The sequence below is a fragment of the Anomaloglossus baeobatrachus genome, chromosome 5 (assembly GCF_048569485.1).
Source record: "Anomaloglossus baeobatrachus isolate aAnoBae1 chromosome 5, aAnoBae1.hap1, whole genome shotgun sequence".
Lineage (NCBI taxonomy): Eukaryota > Metazoa > Chordata > Amphibia > Anura > Aromobatidae > Anomaloglossus > Anomaloglossus baeobatrachus.
The window spans coordinates 377,575,870-377,600,095 of record NC_134357.1 but is presented as its reverse complement, the minus strand read 5'-3'; the positions used below and the strand labels follow the sequence as shown (position 1 = coordinate 377,600,095).

The window sequence follows — 24,226 nt, the reverse complement described above, 5'->3', positions numbered from 1 at the left end:
CAGAACCCAGTGTGCCCCCTGCTACTGTGAGTATGGAGGGGAATGGTCCCTCGGACATAGGTCTCATCAGGTGATTTATGGCTCTATGGTCTGTGTTTTCCAGGAAAAAATTAAAAAATGTCCTATTTGTATAAAAAAGCTCCCTGCAGTATGGGATAAAAAGCTTTGCCAGCAATGTACGGACCAGATTATTAGGGCCGAACAACCATCTCTGATAGATGAGTTGCGGTCCATGATGAAACAGGAGATTAGGGCCTCTCTGGCCTCCCTTCCTGTTCCTGGCCCTGCTCCTAACCCTGCTCCTGTCCCTGCTCCTGGACCCTCTCCTCCAAAAAAGAGGAGACTCCAGTCGACCCCATCTGATCAGGAGGACGCTGATTCCACCTCTGAGGGTCCTGATGAAGGATTTCCATCAGGGGGGTCTGACCAGTCCTTGCTATTTCACTCAGAAGAGTTGGGGGATCTTATTGGGGCAGTTCGGAGCACTATGGGTTTAGAGGAAGTGCAGTCTCTTCCTTCTATCCAGGACGAAATGTTTGCTGGCCTGAAGTCAGTCAAACAGTTGGGATTCCCAGTTCATGCCAATGTTTTGGATATTGTCTCTCAGGAATGGGAATTTCCTGAGGAGGCGGGTACGGAGTGACCTTAGATGCCGGTTTCCTCTGGAACCTTCGGGACTACATTGGGAGGTCCCAAGAGTAGACTTTCAGGTGGCTAGGGTAGCTAAGCAAACGGCTCTTCCCTTTGAGGATACTTCCCAACTGAAGGATCAGATGGATAGGAAGGTAGAGGGCCTGATGAAGTGGTCCTGGGAGGCATCGTCTTCCTCTATTCAAGCCAACATTGCCTCCACCTGCGTATCCAGGTCCCTAATTAGGTGGTTAGACCAGTTGGAGGCTCATATTTCCCAAGGGACCCCTAGGGAGGAATTACTGGAATCCCTTCCCTTGCTTAGGAAGGCTACCTGTTTTCTGGCAGATACCTCGGTGGAATCTGTCCGCCTGGCAGCCAGGACCTCGGTGCTTTCTAACTCTGCCCGACGTGCCCTCTGGCTTAAGGCCTGGAGCGGAGACTCCACCTCCAAAATGAGGCTTTGTTCACTTCCGTTTAAAGGGGATTTAGTGTTTGGGCCTGCCCTGGATGATATCCTGGACAAGGCGACCGATCGTAAGGCCTTGCCCGATCCTAGACCTAACAGGAAGCGGTCCTTTCGTCCCTCGATGCCTCAGGCCTCCCAGCCCAGAGGGAAAGGGAAGGCTGGCAGGTGGAGCTATCCCAAAGGTAGAGGGAGAAACATCCTCATCCCTCCCCATCAGCAACGTCCTCAGCAGGACAAACAGTGACTCGTCCCGGGTGGGGGGGGAAGACTCTCAGCGTTTCTTCCTCAGTGGCAGTCCATAACCACCTGCCAATGGGTTCTGAAGATCATCTCGGACGGTCTTCTCATAGAATTCCTTTCCCCCCCTCTTCCGGGTCTCCGAGTCACTGCGCTGGCGTCACCGGGTTCACAGGCTCTGTTGTACACAAAGATTATAGAGCTAGTGCACTCGGGGGTAGTTTCCCCAGTCCCGAGTCAGGAAGAAGGGGTAGGACACTACTCCCGTCTCTTCCTGGTCAAGAAGCCATCCGGCGACGTCCGTATAATTATCAATTTAAAACGTCTAAACCGTCAGGTCAGGTACCGGCGGTTCAAGATGGAGTCAGTGAAATCAGCTATTCCCCTGATAGGTCTACACCATCAGATGGCCTCTATAGATCTGAAAGACGCCTACTTCCATGTACCCGTCCATCCGGGACACAGGCAATACCTCAGGTTTGCGGTGCTTCACGGGGAGGAAGTACTTCATTTCCAATTCAATGTACTTCCCTTCGGGATCTCCTCAGCTCCAAGGATCTTTTCCAAGATCATGGCAGAGGTGGTCGCCTTCATGAGATTGCAGGGTATCTGTCTGGTTCCATATTTGGACGACTTTCTTCTCATGGCTCCATCTGCTCCAACCCTCCGGAGCCATGTGGAAAGGTCTTTGGGAATCCTTCGGTCTCTGGGATGGATTCCCAATCTCAAAAAATCACACAGTTTCTCGGAGTGCTGCTGGACTCCGACAGACAGGCATCTTTTCTCCCAGAGGGCCACAGGATAGCTCTGTTAGCCAAAATATCAAAGCTCCGCAGGCAGGCTCGCCCGACGCTTCGAGCGGCTATGTCAGCTCTGGGTTCCATGACATCCTGCATTCCTTCAGTCAGGTGGGCTCAGGCCCATTCTCGGTGTCTCCAGGATCATATCCTGGCACATTGGGACAGACTCCCGTCATCCCTAAACAGACGGTTTCGCCTCTCGGAGTCCGTCTCCTCATCCCTTCTCTGGTGGCTGAGTCCCGCCAACCTGCGGGTGGGGGTTGCCTGGACTCAGAAACCCCTGGTTACACTGACCACAGATGCCAGCCTACGAGGATTGGGGGCAATGGTGGCAAATTCCCCATTTCAAGGGGTCTGGAGTCCTTACGTCAGCTCCCAATCATCCAACTACCGGGAGCTCAGGGCAGTCAGGGAAGCCCTCCTTGCGGCTCAGGACCTCGTCCGGGACTCTCACGTCCTGGTATATTCAGACAATGTCACAACAGTGGCACATCTCCGCCATCAGGGCAGTACACGCTCAGGCGCCCTGAAGTCGGTATCCTCCCGAATCTTTCAATGGGCAGAACAATCTCTGCTCTCCCTTTCTGCGGTCCATCTGAAGGGCTCCCTCAATCTTCAGGCGGATTTCCTGAGTCGTCGGGATGTTCATACAGGGGAATGGAGCCTGGATCAGGCGGTGTTCTGCTCTCTAGTGGCAAGGTGGGGTGCACCAGAGGTAGACCTCTTTGCCTCGGCAGGGAATCGCAAGGTCGCAACATATTTCTCCCTGAACCCAAGGGACGGGGCGTTAGGGGTAGACGCTTTCTGCCACAGATGGTCCTTTCGCCTCGTTTACGCATTCCCCCCTCTTCCTCTTCTCGCACGGGCCCTGAGGAAGATCAGAGACGAGGGGGTCCCAACCATACTGGTAGCCCCTCTGTGGCCCCGGAGGAGTTGGTACAGCCTGGTCATGACGCTAGGAATCGACGGCCCAGTCCTCTGAGGTTCGGACCCCAGCTTACTGTCACAGGGTCCGATTTTCCATCCGGCTCCCCAGAAACTCAACTTGGCTGCCTGGCTTCTGAGGCCCGGGCACTGAAGGCCCAAGGGCTTTCTGACAAAGTTGTGGCTACACTACAGAAGAACCGTAAACCTGTGACTAATAGTATATACAACAAAATCTGGAAGAGATTTTTCTCCTGGTGTGGTTCTCGGCCTCCTGACCCTCTTCGACCAAATATTGTGCAGATTCTGGACTTTCTCCAGAGTGGGTTAGACTTAGGTCTTAGGCCTAGCACCCTGAAAGTTCAGGTGTCAGCACTCAGTGCAGTCTTTGACACGGCTCTGGCAGATCATCGTTGGATCCGTCGGTTCTTTGTGTCCGCTAGTAGACTCTGTCCACGTCAGAGGGTCCTGACGCCTCGCTGGGATCTCAATACGGTCCTTACAGGTCTATCTCAGTCTCCGTTTGAACCTCTGTGCTCTTGTAACATTCGTTCCCTTTCTCACAAGACTGCCTTTCTTGTGGCTATTACATCAGCTCGCAGAGTCGGCGAACTTCAGGCTTTGTCTGTTAGGGAACCTTACCTGACCATCAGGGATAACAGCATTGTTTTTCAGCTGGACCCTTCCTTCCTTCCCAAGGTGGTTTCGGATTTTCACCGTTCGCAGTCCATCGTCCTGCCTTCCTTCTGTCAGAATCCTCGGACTCCGGGTGAGGAAGTGTTTCATTCTTTGGATGTCCGTCGGATAGTGTTGCACTACCTAGAGGTTACTGCTTCTTGGCGCCTTGATTCTAACCTGTTCATCCAGCCCTTTGGCCGCAATAAGGGCAAGAAGGTGGCTAAGAGTACCGTCGCCAACTGGATTGTGCGGGCAATTAGAGATGCCTACCTCGCTCAGCATCTCTCTCCACCTACTGGATTCACGGCGCACTCCACCAGGGCTACCTCTGCCTCCTGGGCCGAACGGGCAGGGGCCTCCCCTGAGCAGATCTGCAAGGCGGCTACGTGGTCTTCGCTCCATACTTTCACGAAGCATTATCGGTTGGATCTGGATTCCAACAGGGATTTGGCCTTTGGCAGGAGGGTCCTGCAGGCTGTGGTCCCCCCCCTAGGTATCAATTCTTTGGTATTCCTCCTATGCTGTCGTGGAAGGGACTAGAGAAATAAGAATTATTCTTACCGATAATTCGGTTTCTAGGACCTTCCACGACAGCAGGTAATTCCCTCCCCTATGTATTCATATATTCCTGAATGTGTAGTACTTCTCATATGCTATGGATTCTTTGTAAGACACTGGCTGTGGGAGGTGGGAGGGTCCTTTTAAACCTCTTGAACTTCCTGTCCCAATTAGGGCGTGGAGAGACAACCTCCTATGCTGTCGTGGAAGGTCCTAGAAACCGAATTATCGGTAAGAATAATTCTTATTTTGCATGATCACAGCAGGAGCTCTGCTTAGCTGAGCTCCTGCAGTAACAGCCAGGGCTGGAGTGCACGACACCCCTGGATGATTAACCCTCCTAGATACGGCGATCGCAGTATTTAGAAGGTTGTGAGAAGTAGGAGGCTCCCTTTCTCATCCCCATCGGCAAACTCGTAGTTGTCATGGCACCCAGAGGTTATACAATCATCTCCTGGTGTATCAGGTTTTGTGGCCTGTTTGACCGAGTGAGGGCTGCTTCTCACTTGCGAGTTTCTCGCAGTAGATCAATGCGAGAAAATCTCGCATTGGAATCGGACACATGTTAGTGAATGATTCAGCTCTCATCTGCGATTTTTTTCTCAGTCCAAATCGGACTGAGAAAAAAATCGCAGCATGCTGCTTTTTTGCGAGTTTCTACTGCGAGTCTCTCCAATGCAAGTCTATGGGAGCGTGTAAATAATTGGATGTCACAGGGCGGAACTCACACCATCCTAGTGACATGCGATTTTCTAAATACATTTCTCGCATGTTTCCTAAAACACTGGAAACAAGTGATGTCTCACAATGTCTGTCAATCACTATTCTCTGTCAGTCGGTCTCTCCCTCTCAGTCTCTATTCTCTCTCTGTCGGTCTCTCTGTCTGTCTGTCCCTCTCTCACAGTCTGTCGGTCATTTTCTCCTCCTCTCTCATATACTCACCGTTCCCCGTATGGCTTTATCTGGCTGGTATTAAAATTGGGGGGGGGGGGGCGCACGCAGTTTTTTTTTTAATTATTTAATTATTTATTTCACTGCACAATATAGACACGCCCACCAGCTGCTGTGATTGGGTGCAGTGAGACACCTGTCACTCAGCGTGGGGGCGTGTCTCACTGCAACCAATCATAGGCGCCTGTGGGCGGGTAAAGCAGGGAATACGAGATTGTTTAATGAGCGGCCGGCTTTTTCAAAATAGTAAAGGCTGCCGCAGCAGTGAAAAAGCCGTGCAGCGCCGCGCCGGAGATCGGGGAACGGTGAGTATGAGAGAGGTGGGGAAAATGACCGACAGACTGTGAGAGAGGGACAGAGATAGTGACGGACCGACAGAGAGAGAATAGAGACAGAGAGGGAGAGACCGACTGACAGAGAATAGTGATTGACAGACATTGTGAGACATTTCCAGTGTTTTAGGAAACATGCGAGAAATGTATTTAGAAAATCGCATGTCACTAGGATGGTGTGAGTGCCGTCCCGTGACATCCGATTTTTTTACACGCTCCCATAGACTTGCATTGGAGAGACTCACAGTAGAAACTCGCAAAAAAGCATTATGCTGCGATTTTTTTTTTTTTCTCAGTCCGATTTGGACTGAGAAAAAAATCGCAAATGAGAGCTGAATCATTCACTAACATGTGTCCGATTCCAATGCGAGTTTTTCTCGCATTGCTCTACTGCGAGAAACTCGCAAGTGAGAAGCAGCCCTTACAGAGCTCATGCTACTTTCTAGCATGAGACTCGGTCCAATTTTACACGCACAAGTGTGATTCCAGCCTAAGGGGCACAGTGGTGGTATTACCGTGTTTCCCGGAAAATAAGACCTCTCCCGAAAATAAGACCTACCAGGAGTCTTCAGCAAGGCCTAAATATAAGATATCCCCCGAAAATAAGCCATAGACGCAGTTCAATAATGAAGTGTCCATGCAGCTAAAAAAGATAAAGATACTGCAGGACACTTCATTATAGAATGCAGACACCCCCAAAAGAGAGAATACAGAAGACCCCGCAATCATACTCACCAGACCCCGACCGGGAGCAGTGGAACACACACATCAGATCACACACACACTCACCACATCCAGCGATATTGATTGCTTCTGGGCAGCTTAAGGACCTGTGACGCTGTGCAATGTGCAGTGGAGCTTCCAGGACCTGCTGGCTGGAAGCAAGTGGTATCACTGGATGTGGTAAGTGTGTGCTGGCGCGATTGTATGAGCGATATGTGGTGTGTGTGATCTGATGTGTGAGTGTATGCAATCTGATGTGTAAGTGTGATCTGATGAGTGTATGCAATCTGATGTGTGTGATCTGATGTGAGTGTATGCAATCTGATATGTGTGTGATCTGATGTGTGTGTGTGTGATCTGATGTGTGTGTGTGATCTGATGTGTATGCAAGCTGATGTGTGACTAATCCACTCATCCTGGTTTATAGCCCCCCCACCGCACCACACACAGTAAAACAAATAAAATAAACGCTTGTACTATGTGTTCACTTTCATAATGAGGCATATGGAATTTTGTATAGATAGATAGCTAGAGATGTGTGTGTGATCTGATGTGTGAGTGTATATGCAATCTGATGTGTGAGTGTATGCAATCTGATGTGTGAGTGTATGCAATCTGATGTGTGAGTGTATGCAATCTGATGTGAGTGTGATCTGATGTGTGAGTGTATGCAATATGATGTGTGAGTGTATGCAATCTGATGTGTGTATGCAATCTGATGTGTGTGTGTGTGTGTGATCTGATGTGTGACTAGTCCACTCATCCTGGTATATAGCTCCCCACCGCACCACACACAGTAAAAAAAATAAACGCTTGTACTATGTGTTCACTTTCATAATGAGGCATATGGAATTTTGTATAGATAGATAGAGATACAGACAGTCAGATAGGATGGACAGACAGATAAGGGGGCTTTACACGCTGCAATATCGTTAGTGAATTATCGTCGGGGTCACGATGTTTGTGACGTACATCCGGCGTCATTAACAATATTGCAGTGTGTGACAAGCACGAGCAACCTTAAACGATCGCAAAAGTGGTCAAAATCGTTTGCCGCGGAGAGGTCGTCCTGAAACCAAAAATCGTTCTCTGATTATTAGTGATGTTGTTCCTCGTTCCTGCGGCACAACACATCGCTGTGTGTGACACCTCAGGAGCGACAAACATCTCCTTACCTGCCTCCACTGGCAATGCAGAAGGAAGGAGGTGGGCGGGATGTTACGTCCTGCTCATATCCGCCCCTCCGCTTCTATTGGGCGCCTGCCGTGTGACATCACTGTGATGCCGCAGGAACCTCCCCCTTAGAAAGGAGGCGGTTCGCCGGCCAGAGCAACGTCGCAGGGCAGCTAAGTCCGTGTGACAGGTGAAGGCGAGGTTGTGCGCCACGGGCAACGTTTTGCCCTTGTCGCACAACCGGCGGGGGCGGGTACGATCGCTTGCGATCTCACTAGCGAGATCACAGTGTGTAAAGTACCCTATAGTATACACACAGACAGACAGCCACATATTGCACACTATACAGGACACATATCTTATACATAACACATACAGACAGCACATAATACACGATTCACATTATACTCACCTCCTTCTTGGCCTCCTGGAGTTCAGAGGGTCTTTGGAAGCAGCTTCTTCGGCTGCAGCAGTGCAGGTGTCGCGGGCGGGGAGGAGGGTGTCAGCACTGCGCTCACCCCTCTGCTCGGGTCCGGCTGCTGCTGCTCAGTGGTGGCTCGAGCGGTGGGCCGGATCCCGGGGGTTCTCGAGCGGCGCTCCTCGCCCGTGAGTGAAAGGGGATTGGGTTTTGGGATATAGTCTATTGTCCGTGACTCCACCCACGGTTGTGGTGATCTGTTAGCACCACCGCTGCTCGGTGTGGGGATCCCGGGAGTGATGGTGTGAAGCAGCAAGTTGTTGTGTTGCCCCTCCGTGGGTAGGGGTTGGTGATCCCGGGGCCCAGTGTTGAGGTGGGTAGATGCAGGGCTTGGTGGGCGCAGGGACGCGGGGGCAGCGCTGTGCCTTGCGGCACTGTGGTACTCACTCAGCCTGAGACGTGGACACAGTTCTCGGTAAAACACACGGCTGGAAAGACGGTTCCCACGGACGGCTGCACTTGCTTTCCCCAGTAGGTGACGGTGATGTCCCTTTTCCTGCACCTAATGTTGTTGATGGTCTCGATGGGTTCCCACCGGTAACCCGCTCCCCGGCTTCAAGCTGGACCGGAGGAGCTCTACTCTTTGCCCGCAGGCGCTGGCCCTTAGAAACTGGTGCCCTGGCGGTGGCGGTGTCTCTACTGTAATGGTTGGGCTGTTGCCTTCAATCGGGACTTGGTTGTTGGGAGACAGACGTCCCCTTCACTGACGGATTTGGCAAATTATGGCGACTCCTAGCCTTGCCGGGGTCCGAGAGGCCCCTGCCCTGGTGCTGACTGTCCTTTGTACACTGCTCCAGACCGCCGGGCCACCACCCGTCCGCGGTCCTTCCAGGAACTTCCAAACGGTCACCCCTCCGGACAATCACCGCCGTTGCTGACCTTGCTGACTCTGTCCTGCACACAGCTGGACTAACTTCAGGCTTTTCTACTCTCACTTTTACTCTTTTCTTCTTTGCTCCACTACTACTTCACTTTCACTTCACTGTTTACTCCTTCCTCACTCAAGCTCCCACTGAGCTGATCTCACACTCCACTCCTTCCACTTCCTCCTCCAAACTCTATCTGCCTGGTTCCTCCTGCCTCCAGGGCTGTGTACTCCTTGGTGGGCGGAGCCAACCGCCTGGCCCACCCCCTGGTGTGAACATCAGCCCCTGGAGGAAGGCAACAAGGATTTTAGTAGCTTTGGTGTTCCTAACTGGAATGTAGGGTGTGGTGGTGTGATGACCTGTGACCCCTGGCTTGCCCAGGGCGTCACATTCCCCCTTAGCAAAATGCAGACCGTCCGCGGGCTGCCCGTCCAACACCGGTTTTATTTTTCTGAAAAATATATAACATTATAAACGGTAACATATTTACATTTTTATTAATTCTTCCCATAACGGGAGGCACTTTTACTTAAACGTTGCCAAACGGTTCACGGTTACGGTTTCCGCTCTCTCCCACCCAAGCAACCTGGCCCTGATGCTGCCCCTAAAACCCAGGCAGCACCCCTTGTCCCCAAGTCCAGCACACGTTACCCGAGCGGGATCTGTCCTTCCCCTCCAGAGGGTAGCCACTGGTTCCTTTGGTGGCTGGGCCCCAGCCTGCTCTGCTGAGGGCCCTCCCTCAACCTGCCTCTCCGGAGGCGGTAATTGCGGAAACGGTAATGGTAAACAACTTATTCACAAGCCACTAACGTTTGTGGTTGCCCTGCAAGTTCTCGGGCTTGTCCATGAGCAGTTCCTCATGCAAAACAACTTAAACAGTCCCCACGGGGACAACGGTGCAGGCTCCGGCCGGTTCAATCACTGGTAGACAATCTGGTAACTGTTCGGTTATTATTTTTGCTGATCATCATCTGTAAACTTTTTCAAACAAAACTCACACAGTGGTGGTCCCAACGGGGACTGTGCAATGGTACTCCGCTGCCTTTTGCGGCTCAACAGTCCATTCTCACTCGTGGGGCCCTAGTGCCACCTTCACATGGTGCACCACTCTGGACCCCACTGGTAGCTCGCTGCAGACGATCTTCTTCCATATACATGCGGGCATGCACATCCGCTCTACACCCCTCTCGGGCATCGATCTCTCTGCGCAGCTGCTGTTGCCGCCGCTCCCAGCCGGGAGCACTTTCTGTTTGCTCTGGTTCAGCGTGTGCGGGGGACGGACCCAGCCAGAGTCCCTCCGTGTCGGCTACGACCGACACCTTCAGTAATGAGGGACCCCGCTGTGACATGGCCTGCTCTGCCTCCTGGCAGCTGCATCCCCGCCGTGCCTCCGGTGCATCTTTGCTGACGGGCTCAGCCTTCGGCTTCTTCCATGGAAGCGGATCAGGGTGGTCACGGGCTTCGGCTGCAGGTCGGTCCGCCGGGGCGGATTGGCAGGGTACCGCTACCGGTGGTGGTGGTAGCGGGCCTAGTGGCGGGGCAGCAGCAGCCAACACGGGTAGCGGGGGAGGTAGCAGGGCGAGCGGGTATGGACCGGGTCCCTCAGCCGCGATGACCGACCCACTAGGGGTACAGGGGCGTGGGTCACTTACCCTCCCTTCCAAGACTCCCTCCACCTCGCGTCTCCGTATGGCCGCCGCCACTTCCGCCATGTCGGCCTCCCACTCCTCCAGGAGGAGCTGCATGCGGACCTGCAGACGGCTGCTTAGCTGGACGGTCCGGACTTCCACCCGCGCTGCAATGCCAGGCGCGGGGACCACGGTGTTGCTGGTCGGACTCAGTATCTTTAGCAGCGGCCTCTTCCAGGAACCAGTCAATGTCCGCAGGGTCCTGGCGTCCCTGCTTCTATAGCCGCGGCTACATGCGGCCAGCCGCCATTTGGTCCCCCTTAGCTCTTTCCGGCCCCTCCTCTCTTGGGGCGGAGTTTTGGCCTTCGCGCCTCTGCTACTCGAGAAGACGCTCGAGCGGGAACTTTTCGCGCCAAAGATGGCGACTTCTGAAATTTTTCGGCCAGATACCTCCGGCGGTTACAAGGCGCACCTCTACCCAACGGCAGAGCGGTAAGATCCTGTTTGTGACGCCAAGTTGTTGCGGGCGGGGAGGAGGGTGTCAGCACTGCGCTCACCCCTCTGCTCGGGTCCGGCTGCTGCTGCTCAGTGGTGGCTCAAGCGGTGGGCCGGATCCCGGGGGTTCTCGAGCGGCGCTCCTCGCCCGTGAGTGAAAGGGGATTGGGTTTTGGGATATAGTCTATTGTCCGTGACGCCACCCACGGTTGTGGTGATCTGTTAGCACCACCGCTGCTCGGTGTGGGGATCCCGGGAGTGATGGTGTGAAGCAGCAAGTTGTTGTGTTGCCCCTCCGTGGGTAGGGGTTGGTGATCCCGGGGCCCAATGTTGAGGTGGGTAGATGCAGGGCTTGGTGGGCGCAGGGACGCGGGGGCAGCGCTGTGCCTTGCGGCACTGTGGTACCCACTCAGCCTGAGACGTGGACACAGTTCTCGGTAAAACACACGGCTGGAAAGACGGTTCCCACGGACGGCTGCACTTGCTTTCCCCAGTAGGTGACGGTGATGTCCCTTTTCCTGCACCTAATGTTGTTGATGGTCTCGATGGGTTCCCATAACCCGCTCCCCGGCTTCAAGCTGGACCGGAGGAGCTCTACTCTTTGCCCGCAGGCGCTGGCCCTTAGAAACTGGTGCCCTGGCGGTGGCGGTGTCTCTACTGTAATGGTTGGGCTGTTGCCTTCAATCGGGACTTGGTTGTTGGGAGACAGACGTCCCCTTCACTGACGGATTTGGCAAATTATGGCGACTCCTAGCCTTGCCGGGGTCCGAGAGGCCCCTGCCCTGGTGCTGACTGTCCTTTGTACACTGCTCCAGACCGCCGGGCCACCACCCGTCCGCGGTCCTTCCAGGAACTTCCAAACGGTCACCCTCCGGACAATCACCGCCGTTGCTGACCTTGCTGACTCTGTCCTGCACACAGCTGGACTAACTTCAGGCTTTTCTACTCTCACTTTTACTCTTTTCTTCTTTGCTCCACTACCACTTCACTTTCACTTCACTGTTTACTCCTTCCTCACTCAAGCTCCCCCTGAGCTGATCTCACACTCCACTCCTTCCACTTCCTCCTCCAAACTCTATCTGCCTGGTTCCTCCTGCCTCCAGGGCTGTGTACTCCTCGGTGGGCGGAGCCAACCGCCTGGCCCACCCCCTGGTGTGAACATCAGCCCCTGGAGGAAGGCAACAAGGATTTTAGTAGCTTTGGTGTTCCTAACTGGGATGTAGGGTGTGGTGGTGTGATGACCTGTGACCCCTGGCTTGCCCAGGGCGTCACACAGGCGCCCCTCCCCCCTCTCTCTGTGGCGAAGATGGGAGCAGACAGGACACAAAGGAGGGGGAGGGCGCCCTGTGCTGGAGCCTGTGCACCGCAGGAGCAGCAAATTACAGTGAACTGCTGCTCCCTGCGGTGCCCCATCTGCTGTCTGCCGGATGGGGCCCTGTGTGACTGGTGGCCATGGCACTCACCTGCCCTGCGCTCCCCCAGCGTCCTTCTGCGACGCTGGCATGTCGGCACTGACCAGCGTGTGTCAGTGTCATGCGCAGCCTCCGACACACATCTATCTGGATCAGGGGCTGCGACCAGTGGGCCCCCTGCATCCCGGGCCGGTTGCAGTGGTCGTTACACCCTTGCTTGCGCCTAGTCCCCTCGCCAGTGGCGTAACTAGAGTTTGATGGGCCCTGGTGCAAACTTTGGACCGGGGCCCCCCTCCATGTACACAACACTTAGGGTACGGGATAATGATGCTGACACTTGGCTTTTACCCACAGCACCCAGGTTTCCCATGATCTAAAATCCCTCTATCAGCACCCTGCTTTCCCATGCTCTGTCATACATCTTTCCCTCAGCACCCAGCTTTCCCATATCAGAGCATGGGAAAGCTGGGTGCTGAGAGATGTATAGCAGAGCATGGGAAAGCTGGGTGCTGAGAGATGTATAGCAGAGCATGGGAAAGCTGGGTGCTGAGAGATGTATAGCAGAGCATGGGAAAGCTGGGTGCTGAGAGATGTATAGCAGAGCATGGGAAAGCTGGGTGCTGAGAGATGTATAGCAGAGCATGGGAAAGCTGGGTGCTGAGAGATGTATAGCAGAGCATGGGAAAGCTGGGTGCTGAGAGATGTATAGCAGAGCATGGGAAAGAGCCCTTTTCCCTCAGCACAAAACATTCCCATCCCATACTTGTATCTTTTTCCTCCCTCATATATAGTTCTCCAAATACTTTAATGGCCCCCACATAGCCTTCCATATAGTATAAAGGGTCCCACATAACCCTTTATATATTAGAATGCACCCCCATAGTCCTCCATGTATTATAATGCATTTCCCATAGTTCTCCATATTTTATACTGCACCACAGTCCCCCATGCTTTATAATGCACCCCCACAGACCATGTGTAAGGTAGCCTCCATAGTCCTCCATATATTATAATGTAGCCCCCATAGTCCTATATGTATTATAATGCAGCCCCATAGACCTCCATGTATAATGCGCTGCTATAGTCTATGTATAAGGTGTCCTTCATGTTTATTATGCAGTCCCATAGACCTCCATGTATCATGCAGCCAGCACCCCAAGGCCTCCATGTATTATGCAGCCAGTCCCACCAGGGCCTCCATGTGTCATGCAGCCAGCCCCACCAGGTGTCATGCAGCCATCCCCACCAGGGCCTCCATGTGTAATGCAGCCAGCTTCCCCCGGGTCTATATGTGTCATGCAGCCAGCCCCCCCAGGGCCTCTATGCGTCATGCAGCCAGCCCCCCCAGGGCCTCTATGCGTCATGCAGCCAGCCCCCCCCCAGGGCCTCTATGTGTCATGCAGCCAGCCCCCCCAGGGTCTCCATGTGTCATGCAGCCAGCCCCCCCAGGGCCTCCATGTGTCATGCAGCCAGCTTCCCCAGGACCTCCATGTGTCATGCAGCCAGCCCCCCCCAGGTGTCATGCAGCCAGCCCCCCCAGGGCCTCTATGTGTCATGCAGCCATCCCCCCCAGGGCCTCCATGTGTCATGCAGCCAGCCCCCCCCAGGGCCTCCATGTGTCATGCAGCCAGCCCCCCCAGGGCCTCCCTGTGTCATGCAGCCAGCCCCCAGGGCCTCCATGTGTCATGAAGCCAGCCCCCCCAGGGCCTCCATGTGTGATGCAGCCAGCCCCCCCAGGGCCTCCATGTGTCATTCAGCCAGCCCCCAGGACCTCAATGTGTCATGCAGCCAGCCCCCCCCAGGGCCTCCATGTGTCATGCAGCCAGCCCCCCCAGGGCCTCCATGTGTCATGCAGCCAGCCCCCCCCCCAGGTGTCATGCAGCCAACCCCCCAGGGCCTCCATGTGTCATGCAGCCAGCCCCCCCAGGGCCTCCATGTGTCATGCAGCCAGCCCCCCCAGGGCCTCCATGTGTCATGCAGCCAGCCCCCCAGGGCCTCCCTGTGTCATGCAGCCAGCCCCCAGGGCCTCCATGTGTCATGAAGCCAGCCCCCCCAGGGCCTCCATGTGTGATGCAGCCAGCCCCCCCAGGGCCTCCATGTGTCATTCAGCCAGCCCCCAGGACCTCAATGTGTCATGCAGCCAGCCCCCCCCAGGGCCTCCATGTGTCATGCAGCCAGCCCCCCCAGGGCCTCCATGTGTCATGCAGCCAGCCCCCCCCCCCCAGGTGTCATGCAGCCAGCCCCCCCAGGGCCTCCATGTGTCATGCAGCCAGCCCCCCAAGGGCCTCCATGTGTCATGCAGCCAGCCCCCCCCCCAGGTGTCATGCAGCCAGCCCCCCCAGGGCCTCCATGTGTCATGCAGCCAGCCCCCTCAGGGCCTCCATGTGTCATGCAGCCAGCCCCCCCAGGGCCTCCATGTGTCATGCAGCCAGCCCCCAGGGCTTCTATGTGTAATGCAGCCTGCCAGCCAGCCCCACCAGGGCCTCCATGTATCATGCAGGCAGCTTTCCCGGGCCTATATGTGTCATGCAGCCAGCAAAATAAAAAAACAAGTACCTCTCAGCTCCTTCTGACCCCTGCGACTGCGGTAGTTATGCCCCTGCCCCCATATGTCACACACCCTGCACCCCCATATCACACACTACACCCCCATATCTCACACACCCTGCTTCCCATACAGCCTGCACCCCCATATCACACACACTACACCCCCATATGTCACACACCCTGCTCCCTATACAGCCTGCACCCCCATATCACACACACACCCTGACCCACATATCTCACCCTGCCCGTACCCCAACTTACCCCTCTCAAACACTCTGCACCCTTCACATGCTTCTGTCACAGTCTGCAGCCCTCATATCCCACTCACCCTGCAGCCCCCCCCCCCCCTTATGTCCCCTCTTTTCTCATTACCACTCATGTGTTCGAAGTATCTTCTCCTGCTTTCTCCCCGGCATCCTGTGTCTCCTCCCACACAGTCACATGGGCGTGACATCATCGCAGGTCCTGGTAGGGATGGTTTCCGTCTGCCGTGCAGGAGCACATCTCCTCTGCAGCAGGTCAGGAATGCCTGGTGGCCTCTCCAGGTCAGGGGCCCCTCTGCCCCCCTGCAGACACTGGGCCCCCCTGACTCACAGGCCGGCCCCCTAACGGTCGCGCAGTCGGCCACTACATAGTGGCACTACACATAGGGGCCCGGCAGCCGGCTCTGCAGAGCGGCTGCCGGGCCCCTATAACCCTGCGGGCCCGGTCGCAGTGGCGACCTCTGCGACCGCGATCGTTACGCCCCTGCCCCTCGCTCATTAGCATACGCTAAAATATATTTAGAAATACTTTTTCTAAAGATCTCTGTCTATGCGAGTGTATACAGGGACGGTTAGGCAGGGATTAGCAATATGCATCCAGAACTGCTCGTGGCTCTGAGTGCATATTACACCTGACAGAACCATTACTTACCCTATGGTCTACTAAGGCTGCTTTCACACTAGGTTTTTTTTAACATGCGTCCTGAACATTTTTTTAACGCAAAAACGGATCCAGTGCAAATGCGTTTTCATTTCGATGCATTTGCAATGGACTCGCGTCAACATGTGTTCACCTGCGTTTGCATGCGTTATAGTAAGGATCCAGCGACTTGCAGTTTTTTAACATTTTTCAAAAACGCTACTTGTAGCATTTTTGAGCTGCGTCCAAATACTGCAAATTGCTGGATCCTGACTATACTGCATGCAAACGCATGTGAACACTGGCATGCTGATAGACAGGATCCTGCTTGCTCTACTGAGCATGCCCAGAAACCAGCCTCGGGTGATCAGTCTCTCTCTCTCTCTCCCCCTCCCTCTTTGTCTCTCTCCCCCTCCCCTGCCTGAGAGCTGCGGACACTCGTAACCATGTTAAATATCGGGTAACCAAGCAAAGCGCTTCTCTTAGTTACCCGATGTTTACGTTGGTTACGTGTGCAGGGATGCTCGTAACCAAGGTAAATATCGGGTATCCAAGCAAGTTACCCGATGTTTACCTTCGTTACGAGCCTCCGCAGCAGTCAGATGCCGGCTCCCAGTCTCACGTTCAGTTCCACTGACTGCCGATCACATGACTCCAATGCCCGCCCATAAACTTAAAGTGACAGGATCCTGCAGGATCCGCTTTTACAGCAAAAAAAGTTCATGACGCATGTTAAAAAAACGTAGTGTGAAAGCAGCCTAAGGCCTTGTGCACACAGGGCGTTTTTCTAGCGGTTTTCATTGCTTTTTTTTATCAATAAAAGCAAGGAAAAAGCATAACAGCAAAGTCTATGAGAATCGGGACTTGCTGTGCCCACGTTGCTTCTTTTTCAGTTGCTTTTTTTTCTTGCTGAAAAAAGAAGCAACATGTCAATTGTTTTAGCGTTTTTCCCTGCTTTTTTCCCCAATTGACTTCAATGGAGTAGGGAAAAAAAGCAGGAAAAAACGAATGTGTAATGCCCACGTTGCTTTATATTTTATGTGTTTGAGCATTTTTAGGGAGAAAAGAAAGCTATGGCTATGTAGATTCCTTCATAGAAGAAAGCCACATAGCCAGTGTCTGCAGCTATTTCATTATCTCCCATTGTTTACCGGGACACCTCTGCAGAGACCCCCCGCTGGCGTCATAAGGTAAAGAGATCATCCCAGCGGGGGATGGCCAGGAAATCCCACAGTAAGGCTGGGTTCACACACTGCGTTTTTTTGACGCTGCGTTTTTGTGCGTTTTTTGCGGCAAAAAACGTACAAACGCACCCGCGGCAAAAAAACGCGGCAAAAAACTCACGCGTTTTGCCGCGATTTGGTGCGTTTTTTGCTGCGTTTTGCTGCGTTTTTGCTCACTGCGTCTTTATGCGTTTTTTATCAGTGAACAAAAAAAAAAGGTCTGATGTCATTTCCTTCTTCAATGTGTTCTTCATTCTCCACTAGTGTATGCAGAAGAGCAGACAGCTGCAGAACTACAAGGCTCAGCATACTCCATCCAATAGTGTATGCAGGAGAGCAGACAGCAGCTGCAGAACTACAAGGCTCAGCATGCTCCATCCAGGACTGTATGCTTGAGGGAGAGTCAGGGGGAGCAGACCTACAAGGCTCAGCATCCTCCATCCAATAGTGTATGCAGGAGAGCAGACAGCAGCTGTCGAACTACAAGGCTCAGCATCCTCCATCCAATAGTGTATGCAGGAGAGCAGACAGCAGCTGTCGAACTACAAGGCTCAGCATCCTCCTTCCAGGACTGTATGCAGGATTTCTTTGCCCCCCCAAACAAAAAAAATGACGTGGGCTTCGCCATATTTTTGTATGCTAGCTGGGTTCAGCAGGCAGGTACGGGCTGCCCCCAACCCCCAGCTGCCTATTTGTACCCGGCTGGGAACCAAAAATATAGGGAAGCCCTTGTTTTTTTAAATTATTTCATGAATTTCATGAAATAATTTTAAAAAAAAATGACGTGAGCTTTGCCCAATTTTTGAGTCCAGCCGGGTACAACTAGGCAGCTGGGGATTGGAATCCACAGTGCAGGGTGCCCATGCTTTCTGGGCACCCCCGCTGTGAATTGCAGTCCCGCAGCCACCCCAGAAAATGGCGCTTTCATAGAAGCGCCATCTTCTGGTGCTGTATCCAACTCTTCCAGCTGCCCTGATGCCGGGTGGCTCGCTGGGTAATAATGGGGTTAGGGCTAGCTGTATAGCTGACCCTAAGCTCGAAATTCATGGTGTCACGCCAATATTAGACATGGCCACCATGAATTTCTAGTAAAGATAAAAAAAAACACAACACACAGAAAAATATTTTTATTAGAAATAAAACACAACACAATTAGTGACTCCATCTTTATTGAAATAAAGAACCCCCCTCCGCAGGAATCCTGGGTCAAGGGTCCCGCGCCGTCCAATCCGGATCCAATATCATCTGATCGGTTTGTTGGAAGGCAAAGCGATCAGATGATGTGTCAGGTTCTAGGGGCTGAATCACATAACACATCAGCTGATTGTATAAAAGCCGATTATACAATCAGCTGATGCATCGGTGCAAAAAAAAAAAAAATACTCACTTATGTGCTGATTACCGGCAGCTCCTGGAGCGATGGGGCGGGAGTCTGATCCTGTCCAATCGCTGCAGCAGCTGCCGGTAATTAGGGATGAAGTCTCCTGACGCATCCGCTGATAACCGGCTGGGCGCCGGCGTCAGCCCGAGACTTACGATCAGCTGATGCGTCAGGTGACTGCATCAGGTGATCCATCGCCAGGTCCTGCATCCTGCAGGCATACGTACCCGGGGAGACGGCACACACCCGGAGCGGCGATACTGGTAGGAGGATCTGGGAGCGGGCATGGCACCGGGAGTCTGCAGACAGGTGAGTATAACTTTTTTTTTTTATTCTACTGTTCACTTTTGTTTTCGCAGCCGCTTCCACCTCCCGCCCAGACATAGCGCCGCACGGCAGCATACATGCACAGGACCGGAGGTGGAGGCGGCGGTGACGGTACCGGGAGGATTCACGCTTCTGTATTTACTGACAGAAGGAATCCTCTTCCTGTACACGTCACTTTACTACCCACCTCCTGCATTTATAGCTGCGTTTTTGGTCTTAGAAACGCACCAAAACGCACCAAAACGCAGCTATTTGCGTTTCTCATTGCGTCTTTCAACATCCCATTGCACTCAATGGATGAAAAGCGCAGTGAAAAACGCGGTAATAATTGACATGCTGCGTTTTTGTGGCACCACAAAAACGCAGCTGAAAAAAAACGCTGTGTGCAGACAGCAAAAATGAAAACTCATAGACTTTGCTGGGGAAGCAAAGTCATGCAGTTTTCTGAGCAAAAACGCACCCGAAAACTGCGCAAAAACGCCGTGAAAAACGCACTGTGTGAACTTACCCTAAAGCCACGCTCCAGCGATCCCACCAGCAACCTGACTTGGCAGGGATCGCTGGAGCGTCGCTACAACGGGTTGCTGGTGAGCTGTCAGGCAGATCTCACCGGCAACCAGTGACCAGCCCCCAGCGCCGCGTGGAAGCGATACCGCGCTTGGTAACTAAGGTAAATATCAGGTCACCAACCCGATATTTACCTTGGTTACCAGCGCACACCGCTTAGCACTGGCTCCTTGCACACCTAGCCACAGTACACATTGGGTTAATTACCCGATGTGTACTCTGCTACGTGTGCAGGCAGCAGGGAGCCAGCTTCTGCGGACGCTGGTAACCACGGTAAACATCGGGGTAACCAAGAAGCCCTTCCCTTGGTTACCCGATATTTACCTTCGTTACCAGCGTCCGCCGCTCTCACGCTGCCAGTGCCGGCTCCCTGTTCCCTGTACTCCTAGCCACAGTACACATCGGGATAATTACTCGATGTGTACTCTGCTACGTGTGCAGGGAGCCGCCACTGACAGCTGAGAGCGGCGAATACAGTTCATGTAGGAGGATCACCGGGGTTTCCTGAAGATCCGCCGCTGGGATGAACTCTTCACCTTACTCACCTCTCTGCAGTCTCCTGAGTCACGTCCGATGGTCTCCAGGACCTGCCGGTAAGCAGCTGATTGTTTACGTCCAGCGGTGAAAAGCCTGCCGGCTTTTTAACAAGCAGATGATGAATCAGCTGATCTTCGCTGGACAGAAACGATCGGATGATGCTATCAGGTGACAGCATCTGCTGCTTACCAGCGGGTCCTGGAGCCCATGAGACTTTTAAACAATCAGCTGATGTGTAATCTGATTCAGGTCCTTGAACCTGTGTCAGGTTCAAAGACCTGAATCCAATATCAACTGATCAGATGATATTGGATCCGGATTGGACATTGCGGGACCCTCGACCCAGGACTACGGCGGAGGGGAGTTCTTTAGTTCAATAAAGATGGAGTCACTAATTGTGTTGTGTTTCATTTCTAATAAAAAATATTTTTCTGTGTGTTGTGTTTTTTATTATCTTTACTAGAAATTCATGGTGGCTATGTCTAATATTGGCGTGACACCATGAATTTTAGGCTTAGGGCCAGCTGATAATACAAAGCTGGCCCTAATCCCATTATTACCCAGCGAGCCACCCGATACCAGGGCCACTGGAAGAGTTGGATACAGCGCCAGAAGATGGCGCTTCCTATGAACGCGCCATTTTCTAGGGTGGCTGCGGACTGCAATTCACAGGGGGGGGGGGGGGGGCGCCAGAAAGCTTGGGCCACCCTATGCTGCAGATTCCAGTCCCCAGCTGCCTAGTTGTACCTGGCTGGACACAAATTAGGTGAAGCCCATGTCGTTTTTTGTTTTTTTTTAATTATTTTATGAAATTTATGAAATAATTAAAAAGAAGGACTTCCCTATATTTTTGGTTCCCAGCTGGATACAAATAGGCAGCTGGCGGTTGGGAGCAGCCCGTACCTGCCTGCTGTACCTGGCTGGCATACAAAAATATGGCGAAACCCATGTCATTTTGGGGGGGGGGGGCAAAGAAATCCTGCATACAGTCCTGGATGGAGTATACTGCGCCTTGTAGTTCGGCAGCTGCTGTCTGCTCTCCTGCATACACTATTGGATGGAGGATGCTGAGCCTTGTAGTTCTGCAGCTGCTGTCTGCTCTCCTGCATACACTAGTGGATGGAGGATGCTCAGCCTTGTAGGTCTGCTCCCCCTGCCTCTCCCTCCAGCATACAGTCCTGGATGGAGGATGCTGAGCCTTGTAGTTCTGCAGCTGTCTGCTCTCCTGCATACACTATTGGATGGAGTATGCTGAGCCTTGTAGTTCTGCAGCTGTCTGCTCTCCTGCATACACTAGTGGAGAATGAAGAACATATTGAAGAAGGAAATTACATCAGACTTTTTTTTTTTTTTCAACAATCTTTAATGGCAATGTTCACTGTCTAAAAACGGATAAAAACGCAGTGAGCAAAAACAGCAAATGCATGCGTTTTTGCCGCGTTTTTTTGCCGCGGGTGCATTTTTGAGCGTTTTTTGCGTCAAAAAACGCACAAAAGTGCAGCGTCAAAAAAACGCAGTGTGTAAACTTAGCCTAACTTCTCATAAAACACCACACATTGCTCTGCATTTCACATTACCAGCACTACATATCAGAAGTTACATTACACAAGAACACACGGCAATACATTACAATCACATTTCACACGTTACAAAAGACGCAAGACATAACACGATTGGTGTCTTCAGGGGCAGGAGCGGGACAGCTACAGTCCACCACCCTGACAACATGGCTGTCATATGCTATAGAGCCCGAGTGTGTGCCACTTATTGCCCGGGTGATGTATGGGACACAGCGCCTGGCTAGAGAGGGCAGACTGCTTCATAGCGGCCACTGCGGTAGTCGCGCTGTATTACAGGAAGTCTTTGTAGTAACACAGTACTGTAGTTTTTACATGTGACGCGCATTACGGGGACGCGCACGCAAGCTCACACCACACGGCACAGCAGCGCCGTTCCTAAATGTGGCTGCTCCAGAGAATTACAGCGAATGTTAACCCCGCCCCTCCACATGAACGTTTCCGATTGGCTACGAGTAATTCATTACTCACGTGATCCGTGTTTCCTTGTTGCTAGGTAACGTGTACGCTGTTACCAACATTCACGAAAAACAGTAGTTTTCTGTCCCAGATCCCGGTGGCAGCAGCAGCAGCAGCAGCATGGCGGAGGAGGCGGAAGGAGAGCAGGGACCACCGCGCAGCAACTTCACCATCTACATGGCGGAGGGGGAGCAGCTCTACCAGAAGGGGGAGTACGAGAAAGCCAGGGAGAGCTTCAGTCATGTAAGAGACCTGTGCACATAGCAATCCCACAATGTTATCAGGGGATATCTCTGTAGAAAGACTTGGCACAACATGGGCAGCAGCCTGCACCCTGCGAACACCACGCGCATATTACAGGCTGCTGCACTCTGCGTACGTCGCACATTGTACAGAGTGCTGCACTCTGCAGGCACCACGCATATTACAAGCTGCTGCACTCTGTGGACACTGCGTATCATACAGGTTGCTGCACTCTGCGTACGTCACACATTGTACAGAGTGCTGCACTCTGCAGACAGCACGCATATTACAGGCTGCTGCACTCTGCGTACGTCCCACATTGTACACGGTGCTGCACTCTGCAAACACCATGCATATCACAGGCTGCTGCACTCTGCGGACCCCGCACATTGTACAGGCTGCTGCACTCCGGAGACACCACGCATATTACAGGCTGCTGCACTCTGTGGACACTGCGTATCATACAGGCTACTGCACTCTAAGAGTGCCGTCCATCACACAAGGCTGCTGCACCCTGCAGATGCTGTGCATCATACAGGCTGCTGCACTCTGCAAATGCCGGACATCGTATAGCCTGCTGCGCTCTGCGGACCCCGCACATCATACAGGTTGCTGCACTCTGCAGACACCACGCATAGTACAGGCTGCTGCACTCTGTGGACACTGCGTATCAACAGGCTGCTGCAGTTTGCGGATGCTGTGCATCATATAGGCTGCTGCACTCTGCGGATGCCGCACATCTTACAGGCTGCTGTAATCTATGGCTGCCGTGCATCATACAGGCTGCTGCACTCTGCAGACAGCACGCATATTACAGGCTGCTGCACTCTGCGTACGTCCCACATTGTACACGGTGCTGCACTCTGCAAACACCATGCATATTACAGGCTGCTGCACTCTGCGGACCCCGCACATTGTACAGGCTGCTGCACTCCGGAGACACCACGCATATTACAGGCTGCTGCACTCTGTGGACACTGCGTATCATACAGGCTACTGCACTCTAAGAGTGCCGTCCATCACACAAGGCTGCTGCACCCTGCAGATGCTGTGCATCATACAGGCTGCTGCACTCTGCAAATGCCGGACATCGTATAGCCTGCTGCGCTCTGCGGACCCCGCACATCATACAGGTTGCTGCACTCTGCAGACACCACGCATAGTACAGGCTGCTGCACTCTGTGGACACTGCGTATCAACAGGCTGCTGCAGTTTGCGGATGCTGTGCATCATATAGGCTGCTGCACTCTGCGGATGCCGCACATCTTACAGGCTGCTGTAATCTATGGCTGCCGTGCATCATACAGGCTGCTGCACTCTGCGGACGTTGCATATCATACAGGCTGCTGCACTCTGCCTATACCACACATCATACAGGCTGCTGCACTCTGCGGATGCCGTGCATCATACAGGTTACCATAACACCACCCTGGATAATAGTGCCAATTCTTGTCACTCTTAGGCCATGTATTTTACCTAGTGCAGTATATTCATTCACATTTAGCATAAACCACTGGGGATTTTGTTCAATGTTTCCACTTGCAGAGAATCCACTACATTTACAGAGCTAGTATAATTCATGAGAATTCAGGAATCTCATTTACACAATGCAAAAAATATCCGTAGCCCAGACACATAACTGTGTGTTTGTGAGGCATCACTTAGTGGACTGCTTGGTGCATTTTCACTGAACACCATAAAAAAAAAAAAAAAGTAACGAAAACTATGTCTTTTCATCATACAGCTGACAAAAAGTGGAATAAAACGTGATCAAAAAGTCATATGTAATTATAAATGATACAGCTAAAAACATCATCTTGTTCCGCAAAATACAAGTATACAGCACTGCCAGCGAAAAAAGCAATAGTGAAAAAATCGCTCTCAGAGTACAGCAATGTAAAGACAATAGTTTTTCTATAAAATTGTTTTTATTGTGTAAAAGTGGCAAAGCATAAAAGAATGATATAAATGTGATATCACTGTAATTTTACTGACCACTTTTATGACATGGCGCCTTCTTGTGCCCTTCCTTATGCCAAAATACCTGGGCAATCTCTCCTACACGCACCATAGGGCTGCACAAACAGTGCATGATATATCTTGTATAT

The 24,226-nt window shown here is 52.6% G+C and overlaps 1 protein-coding gene across 5 annotated transcripts in view; it reads left to right on the top strand.

The window, feature by feature from the left end:
• Positions 1-24,226, top strand: part of ODAD4 (outer dynein arm docking complex subunit 4) — a 99,758-nt gene that overhangs the window by 27,358 nt on the left and 48,174 nt on the right. Inside the window, exon 2 of one of the 5 annotated variants that reach the window (XM_075347628.1) lies at positions 21,913-22,118. The exons of the other annotated variants lie outside the window; for them this stretch is intronic. Within the exon in view, the coding sequence (XP_075203743.1) occupies positions 21,996-22,118 (123 nt within the window). The 5' untranslated portion in view covers positions 21,913-21,995. The remainder of the gene's footprint in view (positions 1-21,912; positions 22,119-24,226) is intronic. 5 annotated transcript variants of the gene reach the window in all.